Consider the following 17,638-nt stretch of genomic DNA (forward strand, 5'->3'; position numbering starts at 1 on the left):
TATCATGTAGTAACTGGAAACCCTTATATCATAAAAATAAAATTTAAATCCTAAAATTATACTCCCTCTATTTCATAACGTAAGATGTTTGACTTTTTTTATGTAATGTTTGACCATTTATCTTATTCAAAAAATTATGAAAATATCATTTATTTTACTCGTGACTTACTTTATTATCAAAAGAATTTTAAACACGACTTATCATTTTTATATATATACTAAATTTTTAAATAAGACGAACGATTGAAACGTTGAAAAAAAAATCAATATCGACACATTCCACTACACACAAACCAAGATTACCACTAAAAATTAGGAAAGAGAAAGAAGCGTCTCGCCGATTCGACGGCAGTCACGGTCACGGCACACCCAAAAAATTAGTCAAGCGACACCATCTCCGGTTCTCCACTCCACGTGCCGGTTGAATTCAAAGGGAGCCACGGAAGGAAGGGGCAACCTACTACTGTACCGTACTGCCGCTGCGCCGTGGGAACGACCAATTGAGATCGAGCCGCCGCCGGGCCAGCAGGTCAGTGAGGGTCACTTGGCGGAGCAAAAGCCAAACCGGCCGTGGAGCGGGCTGAAAAGGCCACTCCGAGCGAACCACCCTCCCTCTTGTTTGCCTATTGTTATTTCACGTAATCCTAGCCCTTACTTGTCCCTCGGCGATCTCAAGAGCCCCCTCCCTCCTCTTGTCCCGTCCCGTGCCGCTCTCTTCGATATCCCCGATAAAAACCCGCCCGCCTGCCTCTCCCCCCTCCAGCTCGCATCCGTTCTTCCTCCAGGAGGGGAAGGCAGCGCGCGCGTTGATCCTTCCGCCGGCATGGCGCTCTCCTGCATGAGGCGCTGCTCCGCGGGCTCCGCCGCCGCCGCACGGCGAGGAGCGCCGCCGCCGGCTGCGCTCTCCTTCGCCACCAGATGCGGGCGCCGGGGGCCGGCCGCGGCCGGCTGGCGCGTCGCCGCCGCCGTCGCCTCGACGGGAGGTGAGGGCCCCTCTCCCTTCGTTTCGTGCTTGCTTCATTTGCCTCCGTCTGTCGTTTTGGAGATCGAGGGGATACCGCCCTTTTTGCGTTGCTCATCGCGTCCTGCGTGGCCTCGCCAGCTGATCCGTTTTCCTTCAATCCTATCCGCTGCGTCGCATCAGTTCCTATGGTAGATTTCATCTCTGCAGTGCCAGATGCAATGGCTATGTACAAACAAACCTTGCCGCTGCCAAATTGCGGCCATTATATTATTTAAAGCTTTAAACACAAAAATGGCGAGGCAGTAATTCTCGTAAATGAGAAGCCATATTTGATGAAATAGGGCTAAATCAATGCAGAGCCATCGCTTTCATAAGTGATACCATTTCAAGCAATAATTTCCTTCAGGTCATCACCGACCCGTTTTTGATGTATTTTAGGGTTTATTTCCCCCAATTCCTGATATGTGTTCCAGAACACAACAGTAAGACCATGGTGCATTAATAACAAAATTCATGTATGCAATGTTTTAAGCGTGTGTCAGCATTCAGGAAAAAAAGTTTAGTTATTCCCAAATTTTCCTTACACCAAGGTTTTATTTTTTATTTTTGCTTATTCTGTTATACTTATAATCCCTAAGACTGGCGCCAATAATCCTACAATAAAATTCAGGCTGTAAGTGTCAAACCTTGTTAATGTTGTTGTGTGTACGCCTTTTACCAAAGTGCAGTTCATATATAATTTGTTTAAAATTTATTATGATATATTTTTAATAGTTCATCTTACCTTGACATGTTTACCCGTCTTTAATGTGCCAATCACCAACAAGGTGTAAAAATGGCAACCACTCTATACCACTAATCTCTCCTTGAAGAATTGCTCAACACAGTCCAACCAAGAGTCCATATTTTCAAGGCAATGGTTTTCATGGGATTGAAACCCTTTATACGTGCTTTGGATTGTGAAACAGCAGTTGGATTAATGTTAGATTAGCACAAGTTGACTTGAAGTAGAACGGCACTAGGTGAAGGAGGGCATCAATTTGGGAGGAACATATTTAGAATGGAGCTGGACTTTAAGGACTAAGAATATTCATCTTTACTTGTTTAATAGATAGGATGATTTAATCCCTGTAAAATTAATTAATTCTTACATTAAAGGAGTAAGATAATTATTTGATCCAATCTTAAGTCTGAACTTTCTGCTAAAGTATTGCTCAAGCAGAGCTCATGTATGGACAGTAATACTGCAGTTGACAAAATCTAACTAAGACTTCCAGTGCATATAATTGGATGAAGTCTCGTCAAATAACTATCATTAATGACTCTTTACTTATCTTATCAGTAGTGAAAGGTGCCACAGATGCTGGTGTGGAGAAGGCTGCCAGAAGTGCTTCCCCATCAAAGGTGGAAAATAGCTCACCTTCAGAAATCATTTTAGATGATTTTGAAGACTTGAGCCCTCTATCAGAAAATGATGAGTCCACTGTTAGTATCACTGTAGTTGGAGCATCTGGTGACCTTGCCAAGAAGAAGATATTTCCTGCACTCTTTGCTCTATACTATGAAGATTGTCTTCCAAAGGTTTGTGTACATATGCTCGAAAGTTATGTTGTTGTTTATAGCTACTATCGTTAAATCTAAGTCAAAGTTTTTTTTTTTTCCTTTTTAGCATTTCACCATCTTCGGATATGCACGGAGCAAGATGACAGATGCAGAATTGAGAAACATGGTCAGCAAAACACTGACATGCAGAATAGATAAAAGGTGTTTGACTAGACTTGATTTTGTAACTACAATTCTTAATATCCTTAGGTAGATGGAGCTTTCTGCATACGTTTTCATCATGCTGATTGAAACTGTTCTTTCTTTCTAGGGAAAACTGTAATGAGAAGATGGAAGAATTTCTAAAGAGATGCTTCTATCATTCAGGCCAATATGATTCAGAGGAGCATTTCATGGACCTTGACAAGAAGCTGAAACAACATGAGGTTTGTATATGCACTTCATGTCATAACAAGAATGATTCATTAATTATTGTCTTGAAGAAAAATAGTGTGGTTACATTCTTCGTAGATATAGATCATTCAGTTACATAAACTTACTACTACTTTTAATGAGAATGCATTAATATCTCAAACTATGTTCTCAAACCAATATTTGTAAGTTATTTAATTAATTGTCCTAGTCGATGCTGAGGTTACTAGACTTGACTTTCTGATTTGGAAACATTGTCTTAAACATATTAGTTCTTGCCCATTCTTGTTTTAGTTATTTTCCATCATGCTGAAATTGTATTATCCCAAATCTGCAAATATATGCACCAGTAAATTTTTGACACGTTGAATGCAGAGAAATTGGAAAACAGTGTCCAGTAAGGTAGCATCTATTGGTGCAACCTGAATCTTCCATTCTTGAAACTAAAAAAGTGCATAAAAAGTTTGACATTGGCATGAAGAAAAACAATTAGTAGGATACCATAAATTCCTAAATGCAGTTGCTCCAGGCTAGATTATGATAATCCGCTTCTATGCTAAGCAGAACTTAAATTGAGCTTAAATCCATACATGCCCATTTTTAAGTCTCATAATCAGATTGAATTCTTGAACGTAATCTGCAGGGTTCAAGAGTTTCTGACCGTCTATTCTACTTGTCAATACCACCAAATATATTCCTGGATGTTGTAAAATGTGCGAGCAAATCAGCGTCATCTGCGAATGGTTGGACAAGGGTAATCGTTGAGAAACCTTTTGGCCGGGACTCAGATTCATCTGCTGCGTTAACAAGAGGTCTGAAGCAGTACCTGGTAGAGGACCAAATCTTCAGGTGGCACATGCATCAGATTGTGTTCATCAGAATATATATCATTTTTATTTCTATATTAACATATAAATTTGGATACACGATTATTCTTTTCATAAAGATAATTATGATTTGTTGTGTTCCTTTCAATTTGTTATGCAGGATTGACCACTACTTGGGAAAGGAACTAGTGGAGAACTTGTCTGTCCTTCGCTTCTCAAATCTTGTTTTTGAACCTCTGTGGTCAAGGCAGTATATAAGGAATGTGCAACTGATATTCTCAGAGGATTTTGGCACTGAAGGACGAGGAGGGTATGATTTTGTTGTTCTTTCATGATATAACATTAGTTCCTGAGGATTATCTCTCACTTTATTGTTGAATTGGACAGGTACTTTGATAGATATGGTATTATCCGGGACATAATGCAGAATCATCTTCTTCAGATACTAGCCTTATTTGCAATGGAAACTCCTGTTAGCTTGGAGGCAGAGGACATAAGAAATGAAAAGGTTTGTGCTTGCTCCTTTAATAATCTCTGTCCTCATAGGATATATCCAGTATTAGATGTGTCAGGTGGATGCGATGTACCTAGTTAGGGTGGGGAACCCATTTTATTCTTTTATTTGAGGTGTTTCTTATATGTGTTATATGCCTTATAAGCATGTAATCTTGTTACCGTTGCTGTATATCAAATGGGTATGCACATTAAATTGCCATTTATTGATCATGCTATATTGCTTTATATTATCATCCAGGTTAAAGTTCTGCGTTCCATGAAGCCCCTGCAACTGGAAGATGTGGTGATAGGACAGTATAAAAGTCATACAAAGGGTGGTACGACATACCCTGGATACACTGAAGATAAGACGGTGCCAAAGGATAGTATAACTCCAACATTTGCTGCAGCTGCCCTTTTCATAAATAATGCTAGATGGGATGGTGTTCCTTTTCTTATGAAGGCTGGGAAAGCTTTACATACAAAAGGGTATGTGCCATCTTTCTGTTTTGCATTTAAAAGTTTGGTGAGTTTTTCAGCTAGTATCCTGAAGGCGGTTCTTGTTTCTTTTTTGATTTGTTTGTGCCATTTTATTCGTTGTTTTAAAGTTCTGCAGTTAGAATATATAAAATGTTTTCTACATTTATAAATAATTTATTATGGATTACATTCGGTCCACTTCCAAAAAAAAAAATCAATCTAGAGCATTTCTCCTATTTGTATAGGGTGCATAGTATTGTTTCTTCTAAAAAAAATATCTTATGGATTATTTTGTATGTTGAAGATCCTTGTGTGTGCACTTACATAGAAAATATATGAACTCCAGGGCTGAGATTAGAGTACAGTTCCGGCATGTTCCTGGTAATCTTTATAAGAGGAGTTTTGGGACTGATCTTGATACCGCCACTAATGAGCTTGTGATACGTGTGCAACCTGATGAAGCTATCTACCTGAAGATTAACAACAAAATTCCTGGTCTTGGTATGAGACTAGATAGAAGTAATTTGAATCTTCACTATGCAGCAAGGTAAGGCTAATTTTCCAGCAGTTCTACATTTGTATCCAGATGGATTTTTATTCCAAGAAATTGGAGTATTATGCTTCTCTAGATGTTTAAGTTTGTTGATACATTAGGACAAATTGATTTTTAGCAGTTAAAAGTCCTAGTAGCAAATAGTAAACAGACAAAATTATCTCCTGCTATATCTCATAATCTATTTACGAGCAATTGTAAATATTTTACTGGTTTAAATTTTTATTGCAAAACTGTCCTAGGAAATTACAAAAATGCAATTAGAACTGTCATTCTATTGGCATCTTTGCATTATGAATACATTATGAATCAGCTCATCAATTCCCACTGTTGTTGGTATCATCTAGCAATCTGTCATCGGTCCCAAAATATAAGTATCTTTAGGATTTAAATCTTGTTGCATGATACAAGTATTTATATCATTATTTATAGCTTTTTATCCCATTAATCACTTTTCATTTGAATTCCTTTCCGTCATACCCTCACCTATACTCTTCTCATGGTCTCACCTCCATTCATTCCATCATACCCTCACTATCTTCTCACCTCTCACCTCCTTGACCTTAATATATGCTAAATAACCTAGAGATACGTGTATACTTTGGGACGTAATACTTTGGAGTGCTTAATGTATCGTGCTACATTTTTATAAATTGTTCTACAAATGTTTGCCTTAGGTACTCCAAGGAGATACCGGATGCTTATGAGAGGCTCTTGCTTGACGCCATCGAAGGAGAGCGAAGGCTTTTCATCCGCTCTGATGAGCTGGATGCCGCATGGGAGCTCTTCACTCCCCTACTCAAGGAGTTGGAAGAGAAGCGGATAGCCCCTGAGCTATACCCATATGGAAGCCGCGGACCTGTAGGGGCTCACTACCTCGCAGCAAAGTACAACGTCAGATGGGGTGATTTGACCACAGAACAGAAGGCATGAGACATAGATGCACTATTTTCACTATGTTTTTTTCTTTTTGGCATGGCATTTCTGTAAGATTGCATTCCCAGTTAGTGGGGCAGAATGCAAGGAACAGATGGTAATAAGCCAATCAGTTGGCAAGGCCTGTATCTGTTAGACTATAAATAGCTTCGTGTTATAATCAGTACCGTGTACAATTTGGACTCATTGAAGGCAAATATAATCACTAGTCACATTTCTGTGAGAAAAAAAGCAAAAACAAAAAAAGTTGAATCATCCTTGCCTTTTGTGTTGCCTTAATTACTTTTTCTGTTTCACAATATAAAACTTTTTAGTTTTTTAATTTATATGCATGTTAATAAATCTTGATGCGCATACATATATATGGGCACAATTGCTTATTTGACCCTACTTTGAAGTGCATTTAACGGTGTTATCAAAACAGCGAAGCTAAAAAATAAGGGTCAGTTCGGTAGTTCATGTTTCTTTATGATCAAATGAGCAATTGTCTCTTGATTTAATAGATGAATCTAACGAGACTGGAAAATCGTACACTACGAATGGAGGAAAATCGTACACTATGGAATGGAGGAAATGTTTGCAGAGAAGAGGATCGGCAGTCATTAAGAACCCAACGGGGCACTTGTCATCTGGTAATAGCGTAAATGGGAAATTTTTGTTGGGTAATTCTATACTAAATAATATAGAGGTCTTCGTAGACCAAACTGTATTGCTGTGATATCATCGTCGCCAGAATTTCATTTAGGTGTCGTCCATTTTTTGTTGTTTGATTTATGCTTCATAATCTGTAGTTATTTTTGGATTTGGAAAGTACGAACCCGTAGTTATTTATGGCTTCATGTTCCTTCAGCTGTCGGACCTTGTTTAAAGGGGTATTTTGGACGGTAGCGACAGTTAAGAGGGTAATTCTACCTTTTCCTTTGAACTTTACAATTTAGAGAACTAATTCAGAGATCTTCAGGTCGCTTTCATCACTCAGCTTTGGTTTTATGACTGTTTTTAAGAATGTAGCATTTTGTTGTTTCGGCAAATGTCTTTGGTTAGATCTAATTCTCATGAACGCATTTGAATGATAGAGTGGAGACGGGTGGGCACAAGAGCCGAAGAAAGCAATCTCATGCGGCGTTGTGCAGCAAATGGCACATACGGTAATATCTACTACTTCTGAATCAATGAATATGATTTATACGTCTAGATTCATTAACATTCATATAAACCGAAGAAAAACCTCAATATTTTATAATATGAAATGGAGGTATTAATATACAATTGTTTGACATACTGCTAAATACCATGAGCGTTGCGACGACATGATGTTGGTAAGATTTCGCACTACCACATAACTATCCTATGGTCAGTTTCTCCGCAAGGGGAAAAAACTGTACAAGCACTGGTAAACTATAAAAGTACCTAAGACCTAGAGTTAAGGTAACAAATCACGTTCATCCTCACATGATCAAGGAAGAACATCAAGAAAGAACAGATAGCCAAGCAGCTTGAGATGGTTGTGTTCATCCATCCACCGGGTGAAACTACATCCTGAAATCCATGATGCAGACTGTGTTGTTCGAGAAACATGCTGCAATCTTGCTGCCTTCTTTATTCCAGCACACCTCAAAAATGCCACCGCTCCCTCTGTACGTCTTCAAGATTCTCCCTTCTTTAACGGACCATATGTGTAGGCATTGATCAAGGGAACCACTTGCTAAGTACTCACCACCAGGGCTAAATGCAACGGAATACACAGGTTGCCTGCAACCATGAATAAGTCGAGTTCAGCATTGCAAGCAACCAAAAGAAAGAACTCAATTTCTTTAATAACGCATAAAGTTTTCTCATGTTTCATTCACAGTAAGGAATGCATGCACATTTATTGCTTCTTTTCTTTCTTCGCCCTTATTTATTATGTAGTTTACCAACGCATGTAAACATGGGCAGCATGGTAATTGCAATTCATATTTCCATTGATTTAGTATTCAAAATATAAGTATCATTTATCTTTCCTGGTATCAATACCTATGGCCAGCCAAGCTGTACAGAAGGCGACCTTGCTCAACTTCCCATAGCTTGATAGTTGAATCAAAAGATGCACTGCACATGAACCAAAAAAGTCAATCATTGCCATAAATATGAGGTAATTTGCCAAGAACTGAGATGGATGACAAGATCTTCAACATCCACGGAAAAGGTGAAGCTATATGTGCAAAATTCAATGTTGTAAAGATCTACAAGGTCATATACAAGGGGAATCAGTGTCCAACCTTGTATTGCTTAGGCAGCATAAGCAGATGGTTAGGCCATGTAAGCAATACAAAGTGGTAGCAGGACAAACAGTGATGACTGCTTTTAGAACCTTGCCCAAATTAGATGCAGACTATGGCCGCATTCGGCATTCTATCTTCTAACCCCAGATTCCCTCGTTTTTCACGCGCACGCTTCCTGAACTGCTAAACGGTGTATTTTTTGCGAAAATTTTCTATAGGAAAGTTGTTTCAAAAAATCATATTAATCTATTTTATATTTTTTATAATTAATAATAATTAATTATATACTAATCTATGACTATGTTTTCCACGTGCCAGATAACTTACCCCAACACAAACACAAACGAACACAGCCTAATATTGATGAGCTATGTTCACATTCCTTGATTCCAGCATATCAACATTCAAAATGAGGGGGGGGGGGCAGATCTGGCACGGGGACGGTGGGGCCTCGAGCCCCCACTATCCTCGTTAGATTCATGGGAGCCCCACTAAGAGCCTCCTAAAATTTTATGTCAAAGGTCAAATGGAAAAGGGACTGGAGCTCTATCTAATTTGTTCAGACCCCTCTAGCATCGCTGGCTAGATCCGCCAATGATTATGTTCATGAGATATTTTCAATTTTAAAGGGAGGATGCTAAGTGTACCCTGCACAATAAAGCACGATAGTAGCTCACATAGTTGGTCGGAGTGAACTCAATCTTGAGATGCTACAACTATTTTATTAGAAGAATGATTCACAGAGTAATACACAGACATGTCTAATTAGTCATCAACGCCATCTTCCATGATTAGACAATGTTACAATGGGGATTATGATTCTACAAATAATTTTGCAGGTAGGCTTGTGGCTTCTTTTTTATACTATTCAAATTTGAGAAAACCACGCTCAAGTCAGAACTGCTACATGTAAACCCTTCAGAAAGTTGAATTATGCAAAGGGCGAATTCTTTTGGACCAAAAGAGGATAAAACAATTTGCTCACACAAAATGAGGAAGTCATTAGCACATGATTAATTATGTACTAGTTATTTCAAACATGAAATGAGTTTATTTATGGTTTTAAAGCAACTTTTCTATAACTTTTTTTGCAAAAACATAATTAGTTATGTGCTACTTGTTTTACATAGAAAATTGATTCAGCCTATTTTGGCCCAAAGTGTACATCTCTTTAGATGTAGTTTTTCATAATTTTTGCAGTACAAAGTGTAGTTTAATGTAATTTACTCAATTTTACATGTAGGGCAATGGGAACTAAAATAATAATTTTGCAGTGTTCTTGATAAAAAGAAAATAAATCTGCATTGTTATTCATTTGCCAAATTTCAAAGGATGTAAAATATAGAGGACCTATCAATTTTCAACAATTAGACATCCAATTAGGAATCTTGAGCCTTTTAGTAGTGACACAAATTACACTTAAACACGTAACATCTCAGTATTTAACTATTTGCATAAATTATTTACCTTGCCAAAAGCAACTGTTGGTTGGGATTATTTGTTCCTGGTCCTGTTGGGCTCCATCTAATAGTGTATATTTCCTGCAACATATAATTAAGCATATGATAGACTGGAAAACAAGGCTCTATGGATTATAGAAGATGAGGGTAGGTTTCACAAACCTTGGTATGCTCCTTAAAATCATACACACATTTATCCTGCTTCATGCTCCATATCTGCAAAAGAGAAGGCAACACCACTCAAGTAAAACGAAGTCACTTCCATTCCACAAACAAAACTCATACCTTGATTAGCATGAAAATGGAAAATCACACATCTAACCATTACCAACATTTAAGGGAAAAATGATAATTTTACTGTCAGGTTTATTTTCAGATTGTGGCAACTGTCAGGAATATCCCACACTTCGGCGCTCATGCGTGATGCAAATGCAGAAATAAAAATAACAAAACAAATAAGCTAGCACAAGGTTTACTACTAACAGCAACAAGGTTTTTAATGTCTTTATTACTTAAGCCACCAATACTGCAAATGAAAAATAGACTGCACTACTGATGGGATGCGGTCAGTGTAAAAAGCCATGAGCTTTACAGTCCACAAAATCATAACACTATATTAGGTCAAAGCAATTAGTGAACTAGCTAAGAAAAACATCTCAAGGTATTATATGAATTCTTTAGGTAAAGAAAGGATATTATATCAACTCAACTGCATATCGACATATTACAACATGAAAAAAATACACAGATGTCAACATATTACAACATGAAAAAATGGGGCTCATCTAATAAACATGTATTAAACTGGGTATCAGAACCCTAAAGCACTTTTTTTTGTCTATTTGTAAAATGGAAGGTTGAATGACAAAAGATGAAATTGTTACTGTATCACCTTAGCAGTCCAATCATCCGAACATGAGGCCAGCAGTGAACCTGTTGGATCCCACTTGATAGCATTAACTTCACTCTGGAAATATGTGTAATTGCCGCAATCAGAATACCACATTGGGTGCTACCTTTTTCCAATTATTTTTACATAGAAACAACACAGGATGTGTAATTTGCATGGACAAGCAGAAAGCATGACTCCAATGTTTGAACAAAAATAAGAGCATGGCATTGAATTACTTAACAGCGGTCACATTCATTCAATATACCCTACAGCATCAATAATTTTGCAGCCAAGCAATGTATTACTGGACACTGGAAGACAGTCAACCAAATCAAATAGAATAAACAGAAGGAACTAAATAGACAGAACATAATATGGAACTAATTTGCTAATTCTATAATATTTGAGCCATAGAACAGTGTTCATGTTGGGCTATTTAGCCCACAGCTCCAGCATTCTCAAGCTAAAGATATCAGCAAATAAAGGTACCTCTGCTAATGGCTGGTTGATCTGGTGTGTTAATGCTTAGGACTTGTATGCAAGAGGATTTATTATGCATTTTTAAAACCTAGTATCTTTGTTTTTGTTTTACCCCCACCTTTCCCCATCTTCCCCTCTTTTAGCTGTTTCTGATTCCAGAAATAACCTATTAACTTCAAAAGTTTTAGACGGCCTGAGTACTTCAGAGAACTCAATAGGCACATATGACGCAAGAATTCAATGCTTAACGGTAGCACATATGGAGAATATCCGTTTGGAGAATTCAATGCGTTTTGAAAGGCAGCACATATCAAAAGCATGCAATGCTTGGAAAACACCAACCTGATGACCGCTGAATGATTTAACTGGGCGCTGATCCCCAATCTTGCAAACATAGATCATATTATCAGTTGAGCATGTTGCAAAAGAATTATTGTTTCTCCAATCAACATCAAGTGTTGGAGCTGCATGAAAAATAGACAGGTCATAGTTTTTCTGCTCAAAAGAAATGCATCCAGTGCAATTCAGATAATTATCATGTGAAAATTAGCACTGTTATAGCGTGCAAGCATACCTGAATGAAATTCAAATTGTTGCTTACACTCCCATGTCTTTGTATCCCACACAATAGCAGTTTTATCAACGCTTCCACTCAGGAGAAAATCTCCTTTCTTGTTCCATTTCAAGGAAAATATAGGTCCCTTGTGTTTGAACAAAGTCTGCTTCAAGTCTCCTGATAAATTCAATATCATCAGCGCTGATTCTTGGGAAACCTTTAAATACATACCAAGTAGTTCTAAGCATATGTAGTACTTCCCAATTCGCAAGTTCTAATAGTTACTGCACAAAACAATGAACAAATATGCAAAGCACCCCCCCCCCCCCCCCAAACAAAAAAAAGCATAGCAAGATAGTAATTTCCTTACCATCCCTACTCCATATTCTTGCCTGCCCATCATAGGAGCCAGTAGCCAACAGTGTTCCCTCCCCCTAGAAGAGACAACATGAAAAATAAATCCAAAGATGAACATTTTGAAAAAGAACCTAGATGCAAGAAAAGAAACAGCATTTTGCAAAGTGAAGCAACAAACAAGTTGGCTTCTGGTACAGATGACTGTGAATAGCACACCCTATTATAAAACTCACATTCCAGTCAAGTGTGGTGACATCCTTGCTCTTCTCGTTAGTTCGACCCTTAAAGTGTTTCAAAACATGAACACATGGAGGAGATGATTGTGCAATGGAACCACATGGACCATCCGAAATTGTCCAGATTCTAGCTGTTGAGTCTCCTGACCTAGCAGCATGTACAAAATAAGAATGTGAGTCAACAAAAGGATATAGGACATAAGAGAATTCATGGTATTAAGCAAGCATATAAATATAATCTGTGACAAACTATAAAAAGAATGTAGTAGGGATAACTGTATAAAGGGAAAGTAAAAAAGTGAGTATGAAGTCCTGACAGGTTGGTATCTCTATCTCTACTACTATAAAAGTGTAGTTTGTCCTGTCGTTTGTTCTACCTCGCACACAACACACCACCCACACACGCATGGAAAGTACACCCCCTTGAAAACATCAGGCTTCCAATAAAAACGTGGAAACACTACCACACGTAAAAAGAGGAAAAATATGGAAGTGCAGTTTGTCCCACACTGTGCACAGCGCACCACCCACACATGCATGGAAAGTGCAACCCATGGAAAAACTCACAAGAAAACCTGGTAGATACTGCCTGAAAACCAGATACGGAAAGAAGGCGGAGCAGGCTGGCATGGACTTCTCCCAAGGGATTGTGCTGTGCACCCTAAATCCTTGGCCACAGACACTGCCATGGTGAATTATGGCTGGCCTATGGGCCTGCCTCACCAACCCCTCCCTCCCCCAGCTGCAAAAACATCAGGCATGACTCACTCTCCCAATTCCCTTCTTCCATCACCATCCCTCATCATCCTTGCAGGCCAAAGACGACCTCTGGTCAGTGAGGGGAACCAAATTATGGCTCAGCTATACCCTTAAAGAGTGTGATAGTATTTTTGCCAAGCCTTATAGGCGAGTTGCTCTATGGGGAAGGTGGGAGAGGGGTTGACCTCCTGATGATGGCAGTTAGATCCATTGGTTTGCTCCCTTCCCCTCTAATCTGGTGGTGTGCATGCTCATGAATTAATGCTGGGTGTACCCCTTGATACCCGTCTAGCACGGTTGCTCAATCATCCCTGCTAGCAACACACTGTTTATCTGTTATGGCGAGGCTGCTTGGTTTGGTGGGTGCAACAATGATGTGCATACTATCAAGCAGTAGATGGCTGATTTATACAATCGTACTGCTTCTTGTCATCACTCCCATCTACTAACAGTTCCACGTGTTCTCATTCAGATTTAGTTGAGTTAAATATTCTCACATTGAGCCTAGAATATTCACCTAACAGGTGTGAAATGTTATTTAGAACAATATTACACAAAATAGTAGAAAACTCGCATTATGGTGTCAAGCTAATTGGACCACTGCTAAATTATTTGTACTTCATTACTTACTATTCTGTTCTTTTCAAATCAAGCTACCAGGTACTGTGTTTGGATCACCACATGCTCTACTAGTATAGGTTCAGGGGAAGACCTATGGTGATAGCACTGGGCCAAACGACACCACCAGCTATTGGCAAAAGGTATGGTTGAAGTTGACAACATGGATCAAGTATGATTGAATAGTTGAATTTTTAACAGAAAATTAACAAAAAAAACATCAAAATTGAAACGATATAAAAAGCATGTTTCCGTGGCTATAAATGGGCAATTTACTAGCTAGAATAAGAGAAAAATCCTTCACTTTATCTTATGTGTGTTTGGAACTCGGTAGAAAGGGCTTGGGTCCTCCTACTTTGTATTTTTTTGTGTTTTGTGTTGTATTTTTGTTTTTTCTTCCCCTTAATGAAATGAAATGCAGCTCTCCTGCGTTTTCGAGTAAAAAATTTTATCTTAATGTGTCACAGCCCAACAACACTTAACAAGTCAAGTTCCAGTACTCCAGGCATATCTCAAAGTATTAAATATGGAACAACACACCTACCAACTATTCACACGTATGCAGACTTTAGCGACTGGATTGCGTGCTATGTTGAATGCAAAAATGGGGACATAAGGCTACAGGAGCACATACAATATCAATGCAAGAATAAACATCTATACAATATAGAAGATAATAAGGACTCACCCAGAAGCTAGAAGGGAACCAGCTGGGCTCCATGCACAAGCAAAAACCTAAATACAAACAAATTTGAAAGAAACAGTAAGGAAGCAATAGAACATGCTTTCTAGTACTAATCTATTATAGGACAAAATAGATCTACAGCAGAAGGCATAGCTACCTCTGAACTGTGTCCTTCCAAAACAGTCACATCAGCACTAGAAATTTCATGAGCAGTTGTACTTATTTCCATTGGTGTTGGACCTGTAGCAATAAGATTTAGTACACCATCCATGGCTATATACACACAAAAAATCCAAGGAGAATACAGCAAACAGATATTAGTTAATTACCTCCACCAGCAAGAGAATCTTCTTCAGGGTTACCCTTATCAATACGGTCTGTGTACTGCTTTTCTTTCTCTTTGTCTTGTTCCCTGTCTCTTTCAGCTCTGTCCTTGTCCCTCTCTAGCTCTTTTTCTTTGTCATGGCGCTCCTTCTCCCGTTCACCCCCAGGGTGTCGTTCATGCTCCTCCATGCGTTCCTTTTCTTTTCCCTTGTCCTTGTCACGATCACTTTGAAACTTCTCCCTTTTTCTTTTCTTCACAATCTGTTGCAACTCTTCAACATTTTTTGTGATTATTTCAAGAGGTTCAAGAAGGGCAAAATCCTTCGCAATATCTTCATCATTCTGCAACAAGAAAAAGCACATGATATATAGCATGTATCGGGAAAAAAGTAATGAACACTAAAAGAGAAACTTACTTCATCAGTATTTGCTTCCAGTTCTATGTATTGGAGGCCTTTCTGCACGATAGTGATAAGAGCACCAGGTGGAATTAGATTTCCATCAATCCCACCCTTGTGGATCCCTGCTTCATACCCTAATGTGAATGCGGCATGAACAAAACCTGGAAAGGTTGAGAAACCATCAGCAATAACTATCATAGTCATATATAATCAAAATATAAAGTAGTAGCTATATAGTTAGTTTTTAACACCCTGGGGGACACCGACACAGATACACCACTAAACAAGCTGCCAATACATTCAGCTGATTTTTTCATACAACTTTGGAACTTCATTGACACACAAGAAAAAAATTATCACATATTCAACACAACCATGTCATACCAACAAAAAAGTGTTAAGCCTATAACTAGAAATTTGTCAGCCAAAATAAATTTATTTCTTTTCTGATACAGCTTTGGAACTTCATTATCAAATATGCAAAAGAAAATTATCACATATGCAGCACAACTCTGCCACGTCAACAAAAAGTGGTAAGCCCATCACTAGAGTACTATATCAGCCTCTCCACAGCTGCCTCTCTGGACAGGCCCCCAAGTCAAACTTGATTAACCACGCCAAACTCATGCCCCCCAAGTCAAACTCAATTAAGCCACGTCAAACTCACTGGTGGATTCCTATCAGTTCCCTTCAGCGATTCTTTCTGAATTATTAAGTTCTTCTCTAAGTTAGGTTACATGGAGCAAGATTAGATGGGTTTTTGACTTGTACTTCTTATTTCCAATTTCATGTTTTAGAAAATGGAAACGAGCAATTCAAGTATTCGAAGAGGGAACACAATACCATCATCAAGGCTTCATAGGACAAATGACAAACACAATGAGAAATGGTAAATAATGTGCATAGAGAGCGATGACCTCATTTTGCGAAAATGGTGTCATGTTAACGTATCCATGCCCATGGAACCATATATGTCAAGTGTTGGTAACAGATAAATGAGATAATCTTGACACATTAGGCATTAGGCACTTACCACAGTAACACAAACTCCCTATAGCTTGTTTCTGACTTATCCCTTTTACTCTCAGCTTGTTTGGCAAATTGGGGGAAGAGGACTGGGAGTTTAGAGTAGGAAATTAATGGTGAGATAAAGATGTGAATTTGATTTTTAGTCTCAATCACATGTTTGGTAATAATACAGGAAGGAATTGGTGGGGAGTTCATGTGTGAACTAGATTTTAAGTGATGATGGATGGGTTAGATTTATCTAGACAATGCAAAAGGAAAGAATTCCCTCTCAACTACCAGCCCCTCCCAAGGTATTAAAACACAGGGAGTTCCCCCTCAATTCCCAATCCACCTCCCTCAAAAACTCCCATGTCCACTACCCAAAAGGTTAATAGCCCAATCCCTCTCAACTCCCATTCCCTTCTAGAAATTCCAACCAAAAGCACATTCTATGTAATTGAGGGAAATAACACAAATATGGCAGCAGTGTTCACATAAACAGGCACCAAACGCAATTCTCTCACGCAAGATACCAGTTACCACGACAGTTTCTCTCCTCCCCCAACGAACAAAAGTATCAACTTCCCATTGGACCAACGATTAGTAATAAAATCTTCATATCCAACTAAAAAAATGTAAAAATATAAAGAAACGGGCCTTGCATTACGTAAACATCGAACCCTATTATGTATGTGTTGCCGTGCCACATCAGATCCCAACAAGATTGTGCCCTCGCAGACCCTAATACTTAACCTCCGGGTGGAGTAAGAGATTCCACAGCGTAAACGCTGTAAATCTACCATCTGCAAGCGCGGACGCGTAAACAAACGGAACAAACAAGGGGCAAGAATCGAGAGGGCGCGAACCGGACTCCTGGAGGTAGCGGAAGATGAGGAAGTTGAGCTCGGCCGAGGTGATTGCCCCCATAGAAGCTAGAAAACAGGGAACACGTACGGAACGGGAGCCGCCGCCGCCGCCGCCGCCGACGGGAAGAGAGGGCACGGAGGGGAGGATTCCGTAGGGGTGGTGAAGGTGACGATACCGGCGAGGGGATGGAATGGATGGGTGGGGTAGAAAAAATAAAAGGAATGATGGCATCGGGATTTCTAGGTCATCTCGCGAAGTCTCGACACGGTCAGGATAGCGTGAAGCAAGATCGGACGGTGCAGGAGACCCGTTACACGGAGCAATCGGATAATGCGGTAGACCGCTCACTTGCTTTGAGATCCGTTCACGACAGAGTATCGACCATAGTTTAAAAACCTGGACCCGGGCGCACAGTAAAAATATGCATAAACCATCACAAATTAGTAAAAATATGCATAGACCAATATATATCTATTATTACGTCCGAACTCAAAGTGAATCT

General features: G+C 39.1%; 2 protein-coding genes across 2 annotated transcripts; one reads left to right on the plus strand and one right to left on the minus strand.

The window, feature by feature from the left end:
- The first annotated feature begins 753 nt into the window (after positions 1–753).
- Positions 754–6,402, plus strand: LOC102714390 (glucose-6-phosphate 1-dehydrogenase, chloroplastic-like). Its single transcript, XM_006658429.2, has 10 exons — positions 754–983; positions 2,307–2,545; positions 2,634–2,728; positions 2,838–2,952; positions 3,582–3,787; positions 3,926–4,075; positions 4,153–4,273; positions 4,520–4,749; positions 5,087–5,287; positions 5,971–6,402. The coding sequence occupies exons 1-10, from the start codon at positions 824–826 to the stop codon at positions 6,224–6,226; spliced, it is 1,773 nt and encodes a 590-aa protein (XP_006658492.2). The 5' UTR covers positions 754–823; the 3' UTR covers positions 6,227–6,402.
- A 1,024-nt stretch (positions 6,403–7,426) lies between these two features.
- LOC102715594 (WD40 repeat-containing protein HOS15) lies at positions 7,427–17,329 on the minus strand. The gene is made up of 14 exons (XM_006657578.3): positions 17,136–17,329; positions 15,277–15,422; positions 14,866–15,202; positions 14,694–14,776; positions 14,540–14,586; positions 12,472–12,622; positions 12,252–12,315; positions 11,900–12,058; positions 11,668–11,789; positions 10,846–10,920; positions 10,116–10,169; positions 9,961–10,034; positions 8,246–8,320; positions 7,427–7,981 (listed from the first exon to the last, which is right to left on the minus strand). Exons 1-14 carry the CDS (start codon positions 17,194–17,196, stop codon positions 7,762–7,764), a joined length of 1,668 nt encoding a protein of 555 aa, XP_006657641.1. The 5' UTR covers positions 17,197–17,329; the 3' UTR covers positions 7,427–7,761.
- Positions 17,330–17,638: the final 309 nt, after the last annotated feature.

The sequence above is a fragment of the Oryza brachyantha genome, chromosome 7, assembly GCF_000231095.2.
Source record: "Oryza brachyantha chromosome 7, ObraRS2, whole genome shotgun sequence".
NCBI classification, from domain to species: Eukaryota; Viridiplantae; Streptophyta; class Magnoliopsida; order Poales; family Poaceae; genus Oryza; species Oryza brachyantha.

What these genes read in the sequence shown, in the direction of transcription:
- LOC102714390 (XM_006658429.2), top strand. Translation starts at nt 824, where the DNA reads ATGGCGCTCTCCTGCATGAGGCGCTGCTCCGCGGGCTCCGCCGCCGCC. An exon ending in GTAGAGGACCAAATCTTCAG is followed by an intron (nt 3,788 to 3,925) that starts GTGGCACATGCA and finishes TTTGTTATGCAG; the next exon opens with GATTGACCACTACTTGGGAA. An exon ending in AATCTTCACTATGCAGCAAG is followed by an intron (nt 5,288 to 5,970) that starts GTAAGGCTAATT and finishes TGTTTGCCTTAG; the next exon opens with GTACTCCAAGGAGATACCGG.
- LOC102715594 (XM_006657578.3), bottom strand. Translation starts at nt 17,196, where the DNA reads ATGGGGGCAATCACCTCGGCCGAGCTCAACTTCCTCATCTTCCGCTAC. An exon ending in ACAATTTGAATTTCATTCAG is followed by an intron (nt 11,790 to 11,899) that starts GTATGCTTGCAC and finishes TTTTTCATGCAG; the next exon opens with CTCCAACACTTGATGTTGAT. An exon ending in AATCATTCAGCGGTCATCAG is followed by an intron (nt 10,921 to 11,667) that starts GTTGGTGTTTTC and finishes ACATATTTCCAG; the next exon opens with AGTGAAGTTAATGCTATCAA.